General features: G+C 37.1%; 1 protein-coding gene across 1 annotated transcript in view; it reads right to left on the minus strand.

Moving 5' to 3' along the window:
* Positions 1 to 295: 295 nt before the first annotated feature.
* Positions 296 to 17,467, minus strand: part of ctage5 (CTAGE family, member 5) — a 48,646-nt gene continuing 31,474 nt past the window's right edge. Inside the window, exons 13-23 of the mRNA XM_041213950.1 lie at positions 15,369 to 15,507; positions 14,510 to 14,611; positions 14,368 to 14,428; positions 12,874 to 12,909; positions 12,061 to 12,128; positions 9,755 to 9,852; positions 9,354 to 9,485; positions 8,951 to 9,103; positions 7,216 to 7,286; positions 6,762 to 6,990; positions 296 to 981 (exon numbers count right to left, since the gene is read on the minus strand). Of these exons, the coding sequence (XP_041069884.1) occupies positions 812 to 981; positions 6,762 to 6,990; positions 7,216 to 7,286; positions 8,951 to 9,103; positions 9,354 to 9,485; positions 9,755 to 9,852; positions 12,061 to 12,128; positions 12,874 to 12,909; positions 14,368 to 14,428; positions 14,510 to 14,611; positions 15,369 to 15,507 (1,259 nt within the window). The 3' untranslated portion in view covers positions 296 to 811. The remainder of the gene's footprint in view (positions 982 to 6,761; positions 6,991 to 7,215; positions 7,287 to 8,950; positions 9,104 to 9,353; positions 9,486 to 9,754; positions 9,853 to 12,060; positions 12,129 to 12,873; positions 12,910 to 14,367; positions 14,429 to 14,509; positions 14,612 to 15,368; positions 15,508 to 17,467) is intronic.

Genomic DNA, 17,467 nt, shown 5'->3' on the forward strand with positions numbered 1-17,467 from the left:
AGTGGCTATGATAGAAATGAACTGTGGGTGTAATATCTTCTGGCATTTCTTTTGTCTGGGAGTGTCAGAGTTGGCTTTAGCTACTTCAAATTATGTACAGTCATGAGTGAAATTAGTCAATGTAAAATAGCTTTGATATATCGAAGAGTTAGCTACGCCGAGACCAGTTCCAAGCAGAAAAGGTGATTCATAGAACTGGTCATCAGAAAGTGATAAGTTGTAAAATCCCATAACTGATTACCTTCATTCCTTTGTACAGAAATCTGTATGAAAAGAATTACACATCTAAAGTTCATTTTGTTTAAATCAAACACTTGTTTTATTTTCAGTATTTTACAATAAACATTTTTATATATTCTCAATGTTCTTCAAACATTCCTTTTATATTAAAGAGTATAAATCTGCATTTACATCAGTGGAACCAAGCACAGCACCACTTCAGACATGCACATAAAGGGAATTTCTTCCTAGTTAGGATTTTTAGTAGTTCATCACTGTTTTGCTTTTTAAAAAAGTCATTAAGCATTTACAAATTCCATACATACAGTGCACTGAATAAAAACAATGCTCTTAATTAAAATAGTGCATGGCAAGCTAACTCTCACAGTATTGCACAATAAGTGTTTAATAAATTCCATGTAAGACTCCTGAGGTGTACATTTGTAATCAAACAGCACATTATCAGAATGTATGTGTCTTTATTCCAAACTGGAAAGTTATTAAATACCACAACTAATCATAGCATATACCATTAAAAATTATCTTCTAACTTGCAATTCACTGAACGCATGACCACTTTTTGCCAAAACATTTATTTTTCTTGAGAGGATGGTTGGTGTTCTGTTTCAGAAAACTTGGGTAGAGGAATTCGAGATGGGAGAAGGCCACTTGTAATATCTGAAAGTTGTCTATGTGGATGAAATATAGGCCGAGGTGGTGGAAGATGACTCGGGTATGCTCCTGGTTGTGCCGGATCTCTCACTAAAATCAAGTACAAAAAAGTTATTTTCTTGGAATTATTAGTGAGGGCACTTTCCAGTTAACTATTGTCTACCCATACAAATTTTACTTCAATTCTATTCTCTTCAGAAGGTCTTCCTTCTCTATCTTGTGATTATGCACCTCTTACCAGGGACGTTATTTTCTTAGACATAAAAAAACCTGTGTATGCATTATAATGAGATTGATGTTATCTCGTTATTTAATTCAGCCAGCGCACATCTGATATGCAAGAAATTGACCTCTACAAGCAAGATTCCAACATATTTTCCACACATTCACCAATTCTATTAGAAGTCCCCTATTTCTAATGTTTAACATTATCAGATGATACAATATCTGAAAGTGGAATAAATTTTACCCAGTAAAATCACATTCTTGTTTTTGATGGAAAGAATTCATTTAAAATATCCAAAAATAGGTGTTTCTTAATCAGATATTTAATTTGCAGTAATAGACTGCAGGTACATAGGAAGGATTAATGCTTTACCTGATTACCATTCACTATATTTACTCAAAACCGTTCATAATTTTGAAACCTCTTATTAGATGCCCCTTTAGCAACTTAACAAGGGTAATAAAAGGATGGATGTAGGAGATATTAGAACAGCCAACTAAAATCTTGGTAAAATATATATATATGTTAAAGAGGCCCTGTTTAAACAGACTGAGACATAAGGGAGCAAATTTCAGGGGATAAGGGATGGCTGAATACACCTACATCAATGGTGGAGAGAAGGGAAGCAGAGATGCATAAGTGCTGGGCTGGAGAAATGCAGACTTTTTGAAGGGTTGAAGGAGGTTACTGTGATGATAAGTGATGCCAATGAAGAGATTTGAATATAAGGATTTTAAAAACTGAGGAGAAGGTATAGGTCAACAAATACAGATGTGATCACTAACTGAGACTTGGTGCAGGTTAGTGAAAGAGCTCAACTAAAGAGCATTTCCTGAAATCCAAAAATTCTCACTGCTGGTACTATTCTAGCCAATTTTGCTCTTTCCAGGCTTGTAATGCATTTCCTACAATGGGATGAATTGAATTGAATGTAATATTCCATTCTATGGTCTACAATCTCTTGCATAATTTGCTTTTTACATTAGTTTTTATTTATGTTCTCATCATCATGTGCTCTCCTTTGCATATCTCTCCATCCTACATTAGTTTTTTCGTTTGCCAATCATTTCCTTCAAATTTTCAAGCCATCCAGCATTGATTTTTTCCTTAATGATACCTCCATACAAGGTCCATTTTCTCTTAAGATGTGCCTTGCCCAGACACACTGTTACTAATAATGTTCAGCAAATTTCTTTGTTCGCTTACTTTCCACACTACTACTACATTTGTTACTTTTTCTGTCCAACTGATCACAGAATCAGAATCACAGTGCAGAAGAGGCCCTTCGGCCCATCGACTCTGCACCGACACGTGAGAAAAATCCAACCTACCTAACTAATCCCATTTACCAGCACTTGGCCATAACCTTGAATATTATGACGTGCCAAGTGCTCCTCCAGGTACTTTTTAAAGGATGTGAGGCAACCCGCCTCCACCACCCTCCCAGGCAGTGCATTCCAGTGTCACCACCCTCTAGGTAAAAATATTTTTCCTCACATCCCCCCTAAACCTCCTGCCCCTCACCTTGAACTTATGCCCCCTTGTGAGTGACCCTTCAACTAAGAGGAACAGCTGCTTCCTATCCACCCTGTCCATGCCCCTCATAATCTCGTACACCTTAATCAGATCGCCCCTCAGCCTTCTCTGCTCTAATGAAAACAACCCAAGTCTATCCAACCTGTCTTCATAACTTCAATGTTTCATCCCAGGCAACATCCTGGTGAATTTCCTCTGCACCCCCTCCAGTTCAATCACATCCTTCCTATGATGTGGCGACCAGAACTGCACACAATACTCCAGCTGTGGCCTCACTAAGGTTCTATACAACTCCAACATGACCTCCCTATTTTTGTAATCTATGCCTCGATTGATAAAGGGAAGTGTCCCATATGCCTTTATCACCAGCCCACTAACATGCCCCTCTGCCTTCAGAGATCTATGGACACACATGCCAAGGTCCCTTTGTTCCTCAGAACTTCCTAATGTCATGCCGTTCATTGAATGCTTCCTTGTCAAATTACTCCTTCCAAAGTGTAACACCTCTCACTTTTCGGGGTTAAATTCCATCTGCCATTTATCTGCCCATTTGACCATCCCGTCTATATCTTTCTGTAGCCCAAGACACTCAACCTCACTGTTAACCACCCAGCCAATCTTTGCATCATCTGCAAACTTACTAATCCCAGCCCCCACATAGTCATCTATGTCGTTTATATAAATGACAAATAATAGGGGACCGAGCACAGATCCCTGTGGGTATGCCACTGGACACTGGCTTCCAGTCACTAAAGCATCCTTCTGTCATCACCCTCTGCCTCCTACAACTAAGCCAATTTTGAATCCACCTTATCAAATTATCCTGTATCCTATGTGCATTTACCTTCTTTATAAGTCTCCCATGTGAGACCTTGTCAAAGGCTTTGCTGAAATCCATATAAACTACATCAATTACACTTCCCTCATCTACACACCTGGTCACCTCCTCAAAATGTACACATTTCAAGAAATCCATTCCATCCAAGCCTTTAACACTATTTCTATCCCAATTAATGTTGGGAAAGTTAAAATCACCTAATATAATTACCCTATTGTTATTGTTTTACACACCTCCACAAATTGTGCATATATCTGCTCCTCAATTTCATTCTTTTCCTAGCCCAAATTTCAAAACTATTCAGCAAGCTGGTCTCCTCTTCCATAAGATACAAGTCTCACATCCATACAAAACAACACTCCAAATCAAGCTCTTCACAAGTAGCTTCTTGAGTTTTGTTCAGCTTTCTGATTGGCAATCATCTCTTATTACAATGGCATAACATAATTGGTAAGAAAGTGAAATTCACATTGAGTACTTCAGTTACAGTGCAGACACAGTCTCACAAATGTGCAAATAGTGTAAGCCCCAAGTAATTAGTTTCTTCATTTTCATTTTCTGGGGGCCCTCTGATAAGCAAGTCACAAATGGTAACATTCTAGCACAACTCTCCATTCTTCTGCTGAATAAAAAGGCACTTCTTCAAAAGTATAAATTATTTTGGTTGTTGCTAGCTTCACATGGTCCTCAGTAGTTTTGCCATTGTCAAATATTCAACTGATATGTGCATTTTAGAAGTTCACTTTTTTCATGGAAAATATGTGAACATCTGCACTTGGATTTAGATATTCTGTAGGAGTTAGTGTGTGGTGGGAGGAGTGGGTGTGACGAACCAATACAGATCTAGACATTGGCCTTATTATATTTGATTTCATCTCCAGCCAGAAAAATAGAATTAAAATCCCTAGTGTTGGTTGTACAAGTCCTACAGGAAATTGATTTGAAAGATTCAGTCCAGTTGCTGTTGGGAATGGTCTCAGAAAATAAAATTGCCCTTAATTTGGGAATCTCACTTACAGAGGTCACAGGAATGTGGGAAATTAAGATGCAGTCAAGACACATTATTGTGGCAAAGGACAGCAGCTTATTCCAACAGTGCTATACCTAAATATTCTGAACATTAATAAACATTTTCAGTATAGGATGGTTGCTATTCCTATTCATAAAGGCGAACCATAAATACTTGTTCAAGAACTGCTTGGGCTTTCAGAAGATATTAAACTACTGAGGAATAGGTCCAATATGGTTCAAGGCAAGATAGCCAAGGGTTATGATCTCAGAAGAGACCAGCAACATTTTTTTTTGTTTGGAAATCCAAAAATGAAGGCATTTATTAAAACAAGATTCTGTGGTTTAAAACAAATGAGTTCTACTTTACAAGAAACAAGTAAAGCAAACACTACTAAATAAACACTGTCTTAGATGAATACTTATACTTTACATCAAAAAGGATAATAAAAGGCAATCACATATATTTCAGACTAAAGTTCTCAACTGCACCACCCCCTCTTAAGAATTGCCCCAGAAAGTCTTTGGTTACTTATCAAGCTTTTGAAGGTTCCTTCATTTCTTGGGAATAAACCAAAGTGTCACAACTATCAGGAATTATCAGTGTTCCTGCTATCCTTCCAGATATGAGCTTCATGTGGTTCTTCCATTAGCTTCTAGCCAGGCAATCCTCCAATGCTCCATAAGCACCTCCACACTGTGGACACTCCAATTCTATTATGGCTTCACTGCACTCTAATTAGTGCCCCCACCTCAGAAATACCCTTGATTTCTGCAGCCAGGTTGTTCTAACCTCAAAAAACTCTTCTTGAAACAGAACCACACCCATAATCCATTCACCGCTATAATTAACTTCTGGTTGACCTTCCCCCTTATTGTTTATCTCCCAGACAGTTTGGTCACATGATCATTTACTGGCAGCAAGCTGCTTTTTACAAGAATTCTTTCAGAGAATCCTAGCTCTTAAAGGGACCACCAGCCCAACAAAGAATATAGTTTTTTTTACCCCAAATGCGCATGGGCCATCACAAGAGTCAAACTATTACAACACAGAAAAACTTCATTGAGATATTTTGGATGAAGTCAATTTCTGCATCAAAAGCCTCAAATGAGTGTAACTTTAGACCAAAGTTGGCTGTCGTGAAATGCCTAAGGATGAATATTACTGTAGTCCAGGTTATCAACAAATAATGATAAATTGAGCATTGCTGAAAAAAAGAGACACGCTATTTAAGCTTTTCGTCTTGCACTCACTAGGACAGATCACAAGATTGCCAGAGTCTGGTTTGAATTTGAACAAACTGCTGCATTCTCCATGGCAAAGGCTCTACCAATCAGAGTTCACTTGCCAACCAATCAGCACTCTCTTCTCATGCAGTATAAATTGTTTCCTTTACTATTGGTAATATTGTGATCTGACCTGATGAAAAACTTAGATAGCGTGTCTCTTTTTTCAGAAATACTCAAGTTCTGTACTACCAAATGATTAATGATAAATTCTCTTATTGTATAATGACGAACCAGGTCAGGTCCCGGTCTCAGAATCGTTAACTGACGTTCGTGGCCAGGACAGATAAAGTGTGTTTTTCCTTACTCAACAAATTTAACCTGATTGCAACTTATAATTAACAACAGGGTCCCAAGACTTTAGTTCAAGTAAATGGGATCACAATACTCTATCTTTCAACAAGCTGTCCCATTCATGAAAAAGTAAGCTCCTATATGCAATTATCCATTTTTGCTGGGTTGCCTTCAGATAGTGCCCAGGATCTTTGCAGTCCCTCTGATTCACAAACAGGCTTTATAGCCAGCTTTGGGCAGGCTGATCTCTGATGCAGCAGTCAATAATTTAGAGGAAGTTGAGATGGAATGCCAGGATCATGCACCCCCTTCTAATTTATGAACATTGGGTTTGTGCATACGACAGATGAAGACCCAATTATGTATTGCAGGAATGCACAAACAAATCCTGGGCTAGCACAATGGTGGTGACCTCCACCCCACTTCTCTTGAAGCTCGGGAACATAAATTTCCCTAGATGCAGGGGAAAGTTTATTCTCATATCTCTTGGATATAATTTGTTTGTGCCACCAATCAAATGTCACCTACAGTGGCTGGTTGCTTCCATTTGAAGAATTAACACAATCACACAAAGAAATTTCATCTGCTTTTTGACATGATTTTTCATCACCCGAGCCTAACTTATGTACAAAATCTCATTGTATTCTGCCACCAAACAGATAAATAGGTGTATATACTTACTTCGCGTGGGAAAATTAGGTGGTAAACCAAAAGCTCTTAGAGGAATACGTTCTGGAAGACCATAGATTCCACTACGAGGACGAAGTGGAAGTCCCCGTTGCAGAAAGTGGCCTCTTGGATCAACAGGTAAGGAGGGGATTTGCTTATGAGGGGCAGGTGCAAAACCAGGTCTAATTCCAAAGTCAGCTCCAGGAGGAAGGGATTGGTTTAAAGATATATTTAATGGGTCCTGTAGGAAAAAATCATCCATTGTTTAATCTCCGATAATAAAGCTCACAAGAAAATCAAATGAGCAGTGCAATCAATTAAAAACACAAAGCTTGTTGGAAGTGCTTTTGTAAGTGGAATAAATGGTTTGATCCCCAGTGGTTTTTAAAAGGTAAGAAGCAATGTGGAGAGAACAAAGTAGACACAAGGATATTCATGTTCCCTATAACAATGGAAGTAGACTTACATGGTCTTGTGTCTGACACACTGGAGCAGAATTTGAAATTTGCATGTTATCTTCCAGTGCTGGATGTTCACCTGTACAAATGAAAGTTATAATGAAATTATTTATATAATTTTGTTATTTGTCAAAGATAATTACAAATGCAATGATCTTCTCGCTGATTTTACTCTTCCTTGTTATTGTTTTATATTTCTTTTTAGTAATATATGGAATTGTAAGGACTGCATAATGGCTAATATTACACATATATGAAGAGATAGAAAGTACATTCAGACTCTAGAATATTCAATGTAGAAGTACAGCATTTTGTAAACAATCAGCAACTTTGCTAAAACAAGATGGGGAATGATCAAAGCAATCAGGCCAAGTCATGTGATTAATTAGAGGAAAGTAACCTTTTAGTTAACTTTAAGAAACTGATAGAAGCTATTAAGGAGTGAACCAATTAACTTTATCAAAAAGAGTTTTGAAAACTAAGCAGCCTATAAATGTTTATTTTCTTCTCATAATTAAGTGTAATTTTAAAATCAAATTTAGAAATGGAACATGTGAACAAATACCAAAATCAGATAAAAGAATTTTGCATGTTAAAAATATAACTAGTAAGTTTATAACCTGGTTTAAACAAGTTATACGCTACATTTTCTTTCACTGAGATTTAGACTTTATAATTTTTGGATTGTTCAGTCTATCTGTTCCAGTACCTTTTGCTTTCTAAAAAAGACTTGCATTTATGTAGCATCTTTCATGGCCTCAGGATGTCCGAAAGTACTTTATAGCCAATTAAGTACTTTTGATGTGTGGGTACTCTTGTACTGTAGGAAATGCGGCTGTCAATTTACACACAGCAAGGTCTCACAACAGTAATGTTAAAATAACCAAATAATCTGTTTTTATAATGTTGATTAAATATTGGTCAGGACACTGGGGATAATTTCCGTACTCTTCAAAATAGTGACCTGGGATGTTTCTGTATGTTTCATCTTAATGTTTCATCTGACAGACAGCATCTCTGACTGTGCAGTATTCCCTTGCACTGGAGTGTTAGCCTAGAATTTTGTGCACCAGTGACTGGAGTGGAACTTGAACCCACAACCTTTTGACTCAAAGGCAAGAGTGCTACCAAATGACTCAAGGCTAACATCAGTGATTTTCCAATTAAAATGCTCCAGTCAACTGTGGGTTTTTTTGTACGCTATGAACCGTCACCAATGGTTTGGTAAATTTGTTAAGGCAATAGTTTAGGTTTATCTGAATTAATTTTAAAATTGCTTTAGTGGGTCTTATTGATTGAGATTAGTCAAAATCTAAAAATTATTAATAAAAACAAGTCAATCCACAAATTTCTCAAGCATATCAGCAATTTTCTTCATTTCTCCAATTCACTTTTGTTATACTAAAATGATGAGTTCAGTGCTATACTGTACCTGTTCTAGTTATAAAGGAAGTATGTAGATCTGCTGGTTCAGATAATCTTCCTGAAGATATATGGTTACCCCTGTTTGATGCCTGATGATAGGCAGTAATAGGGTATCCTATTGTACATTTAGAACACACCAACAGTGTTGTGAAATTGCATGCAGTAGTACAAAACACAACCAAAGATTTCCCCTGAAATCTTAACTCTATAAAAAGTATTTAAAGAATAAGCTTTAACAAGCTATATCAAGTAATCCCGGTCTTATAACTTAAATATTCCCCACTCTAGATCTATTGTCTAGTTAAGTCCTTTAAATACCTGATAAAGTCTCCAACAGCTTCCTTTCTCTTTCCCACACAGGGGACAGTGAACCGCTATCAGACTGTGGACCATGATGATCAGACATTCGGTCAGAGAATGAGTCTGCATTTTCATTAGAAGTGTAGTCTGGATGCCCTGATGGACCTTGTGCTATAGACAAAATTATACACCAAAATGAATTACAAATTATTTTAAATATTGTGGCCAATAGTTCTTAACAAATAACAAACACCATATGTACCTCAGGACTACATTTTGTAGAATAGTTCATAATCCAAAGCAATTTCTCTACGCCTTGCTCACGAGAGTACCTTTACATTACTATTCAGAAAGCTAACAAAAGAGATCATAATCTGTCTGCTTACTGCTTCATCTAAAATATTATGAGAGATAACCTTACTTTTGAAATCTGGTCTTCCAGGAAATAAAGGCGAAAACCTTAAGGGTCCATCTACTAATGGAGGTGACAGAAAACCCACAGATTCAGAGCCAGGTCGACCTACTGGAGAAGGACCATATGGAGAACTTCTTCCTGCAATGCAATACACAAAGCACTAAACATCTCTAATTTCCATTCTTTAAAAAACAATTTTGATTTCCACTAAAGCCTATATAAGCAATTAAAGTACAGTATAACTAATAAACTCATTCTCACCGAACTAAAGTCTTAGGAATTTTCAACTAAAGAAAATTTATATATAAAGTACGTCCCTCAAAAAATTAACCTTAAACCGTGTGTTTAGAAGCATGTGAATTTTGTGATACAAGATGTCCTGAAAACAATGAAAAACATTGAAGTACCTCTGTATGGTGGGACAAATGTTGAAGAACTTAATAATGCTGGTCTTCCAGATATATCATTTACAAGTGTCTCCATTTTGAATTCCGCTTCAGTTATCCTGTAAAATGAATGCATACTTTCAAACCTAAAGCCAGCACAGGGATAGCTTTCTATCCTATTGGAAAGTCAGTCTTCTTTATTTACAATCAGTTGTCAGATTTTACTGTAACACCATCAAGCGGATGGTGGGTATAAATGCAGACCCCAAAGAAAAGTGGGCAGAAGCACTTGAAGGGTTTTAGATTCTGCAGAAATTATAGGGAAATGTTTTCTACTGAACTGTCAAGTGATCCTAAATCTATGCACATACTAGATCCTTATCATGACCTTGTTTTATACTCTAGAATTGTTGGATAGCCACAATCTGTAAATATATGGTTTCTATAGAACTTCTCTCTGGAAGAAGGTACAAAAAAGAATTACAAGGATGATATCAGAACTGAGAGTTTATAATGATCAGGGAAGACTGAACAGGCTGAAGCTCTATTCTCTTGCACAGAAAAGGCTGAGTGGTGGCCAATTGAGGTCTTTAAAATTACGATAGAATTTGACAGTACAGAAGGTCTTTTCATTTGTGGTGGTGTCCAACACTAGGGGTCATAAACATAAGCTAGTTACTAATAAACTTCTTTACCCAGAGAATGGTTATAATGTGGAACTTGCTACCATATGCAAATAATTGAGGTGAATAGCATTAATGTATCTAAAGGGAGGCTAGAAAAATACATCAGCGGGAAAGGAACCAAAAGAATAGATACGCTGATGGGTTAGAAGAAGTAACGTGGGAGGAGACTTGTTGGAGCATAAACTCTTACATAGACTAGTTGGGTTGAATAACCCGTTTCTGCGCTATGAAAATATCTCAGACATTTTTCCTTATTCATTACTAAAAAACTGTATGTTAAGTGTCAGGCAGTATTGCACCCAGTGTCTGTTTCTAAGTATCTCTATTGTGGAAACATGGGTGGAAACATTTTATGCAGAACAGGTTTTTTTGGGCAACATTTTATTTAACGATTTTCTTAAGTGTATGGTTAGCAAAAAGTATATTATAATATAACCAGCAGCAATGTGAACCAAACCAGGAAAAATATCAAGTGCATCAAGTTAGCAGTTCTACAGCAAAACTGTGAAAAGGGATGGCTAATTGAACAGGTCTTTTCAATATTTAGGAGTGCGGAGAAATTCCAAAATCTGTATTTCTTCCTTAAAAATAACTTTTGCAAAATCTGCAAACAAGTACAATGATCAAACATTTTTTTTTGAAGTCACCCTCCATGTTTCTGCAGTTTGTGAGGGTCAGTTAACCACTTGGAGGCTGTCACTGAGCTGCAGGCCGGGGCACCAGCGATCCAGGCAGGCCTAGGCTGCAGTAGCTGCAGACTGCCCAGTACAGAGTCTTCCCTAGCACCTCTTACAGTGGTGGCCTTGCTGCAAGAGCCAATTTTAATTTAAATTTAAAAAGTTGGAGAGAGGGCACCTCCATTTTGATGTGCCCTCTCCCGTATTTACCTGCCATTATAGCCTACTGCCCCTTTAAAGCTAGAAAACCTCTTATTTAGCCCCCCAGTTTCAAGAGCCCTTCTATCCATCCTTAACTGTTCAGCGAGCCCTGCCTCTGACCATTATTTGGTCACCCCAGGGAAAATCACACTCAGTGACTGTTTCCCACTCACTGTAGGTTTCTGACCCAATTTCAGCTGACAGTGGGGTTCAGAAGCCGGTGCAGAAAATCCTGCTCTTGCCCATTTAGTTTTCTGATTGAACCAAGTACAACAGATTTAGAAAAGAAAGAATTTTGAGTTATACTTTTGCAGATCTGAAAGTTAAAAAAAGTTCAATGCTTCTATTGATGGAATCAGTTTTTATGTCCTCTCCCACCAGCAAATTGGAGGCAAACTACAAACATTGAAGGTAATTCCAGAACTCAATCTTGAACCCAATAATGTTCAAGTATTTCAGATGCTTCTTATCATTGTACATTTTCCCTTTCAATCAACATATTTGTTTGCATCCATAAGGGCATGGAATAGATTATAAATTGTAGGTACTTTCAATGTTAAGTTTTTTTAAACAGCATCCTCTTAACATTTATTGAAATAAATCATATTTTCCAGCTTATAAACTTACTCATAATTTACCTTGGAATGCCTAAACATTTATAGCTCCATCTGATATTGCAATCTTCAAAAAAGTTAGACAAACATTGTTACGATGAACTCACTTTGGATTACACTTAAATATTTGGGAACAGATAGGAACTTACTTTTGCCGAAGGTGATTGTTCTCTCTTTTAATATTGCCAAGCTCTCGATCAGCTTCACGAGCTGACAGCTACAAATAAAAACAATTTTTTTAAGTTGCAAATATGAATACTGTAAACATTAGCCTCTGAGAATTCCTATAGCAATTCTTCATTAAAACAATTTCATCCATGACAAATTTTAGGAATCAAGTTACAACATTTCCAGTGATTTTTCTTTTGCCTAATTCTGCTTTATAATATTTCTCATTAAAATGTGAAATTATTGTTGGAGTTATGTAAACATTTTTCAGTGCTCAAAAGATTGAGGACTGTGCACTTACAGGCAATTGAATATTTTCCTAATATGAGTAAATTGTCCAATGGTCAGTTGATCTATTTAAGCTTTTTTTATATGTTCAAGATGGTGGCAGAGTAGGAAAGAGTTTCAGAAACATATTCCATAGAAAGACTTAATAGATAAAGCTACCGACTACATTGTGACAGTTGCGATAGGAAAATTAAATGGAAAATATTGATATAGCCATTTCCAATGGTTATGCTGACATAAAAATGGGACCAAAAAACATGACAGTAGGAAAGAAAGAACAAAGGAATGAACTTGCATTGATATAGAACCTTTCACAACCTCAGCATGTCACAAAGCACTTTACAATTAATGAAGTACTTTTTAAGCGTAGTCACTATTGTAATGCTGGAAGTAAGGGTCTGTGAACAGGAAGTGTATACCACTGTGATGCAAGATATTTTAATTGTGCAAAATAAACTGATACATCAGAAATTTAAACAGTACAGCATTTTACATCTGAAACTCACCCAGTTATCATGTGCTTTTTTCTCATGAGATACAATCTATAGACAAATATATAAAATTGTTGAATTAAAGTCTATATAAATAAAATAATTAAGCCCAATTTTAAAGTAATATTGTATCTAACAATGTAATTGTATCCATAGACATTTTTAATGGATCCTGTTTCCCAAACTTCAATTTATCAATACGTTGCATATTACTTGTTTGTTTCTGATATTGCAAAAGTGTGCATATACAAGAATCTGCATTAATATAGCACCTTAAATGTAAAAAATCCCAAGTTTTTTCATAGAAACATAATTAGAACAGTCAATACCAAGCCAAATAATGAAATGGGGTGGGGGGGGGGGTTGCGCGGTTTAAAGTGGGTCTTAAATGGAGGAGAGGTGGAAAGCTAGGGAAATTTAGAAAGGGAATTCTAAAACATAGGACCAAGGCTGCTGAAGATATGACCATCAATAAGGGGTGAGAGGGGAGGGTGGTGAAAGGAGTGAGGGTGGACATGTGACCAGAGTTGGAGGAACACAGTTTTTTTAGGGCTGGAGAAAGTTAAAGGGATAGAAATGTGGAAGGCCAGCCAGTTTTAAACACAAGATTGAGCATTTTAATGTTGAGGCATTGGGGACCAAGAAGCACGATGGGTGATTGAAACTTGTGGCCAAATTTTTCCTCCGTGGCAGGAAACAGAAGTTGGGTCTGTTTCTGGATGGCGAATTTTCCCATGTTGGGTAGGGGGTGGTTGCTCCACACTGATTTTCACATTCACCATCCAATTAAGGATGGTGGGTGGGCTCTCAAAGCTGGTGGTCCCAATCAGACTCCTTTCAGATTGAATGGGACAGCAACCTGTATTGGATGGTAAGTAAGAGAGAGAGAGCACTTCAAAATAGAGGCACCATCTCTCAAACTTTTTTTAAAATCATAAATTTAAAAATGTTTTCACAGCCAGGCCACCACTTTGAGGTGAGGGGTAGGAGCGTATGGCGCTGGTGGGAGCCCTCTACAGGGAGGCAGGTAGGGCCGCCGGGTGCCCACTTCCAGGTACCTAAACTGGCAGGCATCTTTAATTGGCTTCAAGTGGCTTTTAGTGAGCCCGACTGGCTACCCAGAGTACACGGCAGGCAGCCCTGCCACCCCGATACCCACCTCAGCAAAAATGGCCTGGAGGTTGGGAACTGGCATGCCAGCCACTCAGACAATTTTAGCTTCCACTTGCCTCCGCTTCTGAAGAGGGCCGAAAATCCAGCCCTTTGTGTGGTATGGGGTAGAGGCAGCAGAGTTTTGGATGAGCTGGAGCTTATGGAGAATTGAGGATGGGATGCCAGGCAGAAGACCACTGGAATAATCGAGTCTGACAGTGACAAAGATATACTGAGGGTTTTAAACAGTAAACAATATTTGTGACAGTACATTGTAGCAGGAAGATAAAAAAAAGTAGAAAATCAGATTATTGAATCTGATAAGAACTGAGCAAACAACAATTTCCTTTTACCTACTTGATTTTTATACGACTGTATAGTTTTATCTAATTCTTCTTCAAGATCTTTAGCACGTTGCCTGCAAAGAAAGCAAAACAGTAAGGAAATCTGAATTCACAATGAATGAGATATTAATTAGCAAACTGAAAACTTCACTTACCTATAGAGACTGAGCTCTTCAGTCACTTGATTAATCTTTTCATCAACTTCAGAAAGCTTCTCTTCCTTCTGCAGACGCTGATGCTCTTCCAGCGTCAGATTTCTATGGAGGATACAACCACAAAATATAAAAATTATTCACAGCCTCACAGCTTTATAGCCAGTTACTTTAAGAATAAAAGTCCTTGACAAAGCTTCACAAGGGTTAGTGCTATCATTAGGTGGGTTAATATCTTGCAACCAATTGATTCAAGAATTTTCATTGGGGGTTTTCAGCAGTTCCTGAAAGGGTTATGTTCAGTATAAGGAAATTGTTCTCTCTTTGCTATCAACTCTAACCAGCCAGCACCAGAGGTAATTAGTGGCTGACAAAGAGCAAACTTTGCAGATTAAAGGTGGTCTTCTAAATCATAATGAGCTAGAAATTACTGTTCCCAATTGGACATTTGGGCTCTTTTGAATATAAAATTCAAATATAAATTGTTGAAAAATATCTCAAAATTTTCATTTTTAATTCATTTTTCCCATGTCTCAGTGGACTATACACATTGTCTCATCATATGAATAGACAACTTATGTCAAGTCATCGTTACTGCTGTTGAACATAATGTGCTTGTGAGGGCAAGGCAATGTTTCCTCATATTTTTCCCTCTCATATTAGGAAAGGATCTGGCCTTTACCTTGTTCTTCGCCCAGTGGCAAGGCTGAGATCAGGACTAAGTGTAAACATCAAATTCAGCATTGTATTACTAAAAACAGGATCCAAAAAATTGCTCTGAGACTAACTGATTCCTAATTATAATTCTGTGCCCCGCAAGATTCTGTATCATTTAAATTCTGCCTCAATTGGAGCTTCGTACCTTTGAAGCTCCATTTCTTTCTCATGGTACAATTCTGTCATGATCTTTAACTTCTGCTGAATGTTCTTATATTCAGTGTCAAATTGTGTTGACTCATGTTGCACTGAAGTTTGTTCTAATTGAAGTTTTTCAATTCGTTCTGCCAAATGGAAAGAAAAACTGTTCATGAATACATTGTAAGTTCTGTGGTATTTTATTTGACAGCTTCCATAACAAGGTGATCATGAAATAAAATTTTAGGAGAGTTTTGAAAATTATACAAATGTTAAATATGGAGTGAATCAAGGTATCAACACAAGAAACATGATGTAAAGTAGCAATATGCCAATGTAAGCATACTGAAAACAGAAATTTGTGTTAAGGAGACTTTCAGAAGGAGCGCCAGGAAATGGCCACTAAATCAATTGTGCATGATGTCCAAGTGAGACTGGCTGTTCACAGACAATTACAAAAGAAAGAGCTGCTTACTTTGGCAGAAGAACCAGAGGACCATAAAAGTTTACATTGCTGAAGGAGGCCATTCACTGCTCTTTGCTACAACAATTCAAAAATAGTCTGACTGTCCCACATTCTCTCCAAACTTCATATAATTAACCACTTCTCCCTTTCGAGATGCACGTTTCTGCCTCAACTATTTCCTGTGGCATAATATTCCATGTTCCACAACTCTTATTTTACAAATGTCTCCTAATCTTTCTCATTAGTAACAATTTTAAATGGATGACCCACATCACTGATTCCCTAACTGTAAAAAATAATACATGCCTTAACAAAACTCTTCATGATTTGAAATAATTCAACTGAATTTCTTCTTAGCTCCAGTGGAAATCATTTCAATACTTCAAGTCTCCTCTCATCTCTGGTCTCATGCTGTTGAATCTTCATGTACACTATCTCTCACTGTAAGGTCTCTCCTATAACGAGGCACCCAAAACTGCACACAATGGTTTAACTGGTGAGTAACTTGTGAAAATGTATTACCTCTTTGCTCCTGTACTCCATGCCTTTATTTATAAAACAGTGATATTGGCCTTCTTGGCTATTTGCATTCTTACTTTCAAATTTTACCCTTTAAATCTCTCAGTACATCACACCTTTCATTCTCTGCACTGAGTGCATACTCCCATTCCATGTTTTTCCTCCAAAATGCATACTTCATACTTCTCTGCAGTAAATTGCATCTACTACCTGTCCATGGCACCCTGAGGTCTTTTACAGCATCTAAACCTTGCACCTTTTGTGCTGTCAAATTTGTACAATATAAATAAAAATCTCAAAGAGTAAAACAGGACATAGCTTATTTCCAGCCATTATCTAATATGAGCAATAAGGATTAACTTTAACCCTCATGTTTCCTGTCAGCCAAACAATTGTCTATCCATATTCTTATAAACTTGTTGAATGTTCTCTAAAAAGTCCATAACAACACATTTATGACATTTCTTTTATCTGCCCAGTCAATTGCTTCTTGAAATAAGTACTTGAAATTTGTTAAACATGACTTAGCTTTAACAAATCCAGAAAATGCAGGAAAACAATTAGTATATCAGGCAGCAACTGATGAGGGAGAAACTCTCTCTGGAGACAAAGTTTCTCTCTTCACAGAAGTTGCTCCACTGTTTCCCAGCATCTTCTGCTTTTATTTCAGATTTCTAGCATTGACACTATTTTTCTTTTGTTTTAACAAATCTATGTTGTTTGCCTTGATTATCCCAAGTGTTTCTAAAGGTTCATTAATTTGATTAAAAATATGCACTCTAGAAATTTGCTGAGAACAGATTTCAGATTAGCTGCTATACATTTATTCTTTTCTCTCTTCTTGAATTGTGGTTGCAGACTAGGATGCCTCCATTTAGGTAACTTACCATGGAGTTTTGCTATTTTTCAGAATTACTTTTCTAATATTGTTCAATATCCCTCTCTTACATCTACGTAAGCATTTTTGTGAAGCTATCCAGGTATAGTTGTTTATCAGTCAATGGGATCTGGTTTTCTGAATAGCTGGATTTCAGTATTGTATCTGAGATACCAAAAATATAGAAAAGGTAATCTGGAACATTACTGAAAAGTAAACCTTGGCAGTAGTACAAGAATGAAAA

This window comes from Carcharodon carcharias, chromosome 20 (genome assembly GCF_017639515.1).
Source record: "Carcharodon carcharias isolate sCarCar2 chromosome 20, sCarCar2.pri, whole genome shotgun sequence".
In the NCBI taxonomy this organism is placed as follows: Eukaryota; Metazoa; Chordata; class Chondrichthyes; order Lamniformes; family Lamnidae; genus Carcharodon; species Carcharodon carcharias.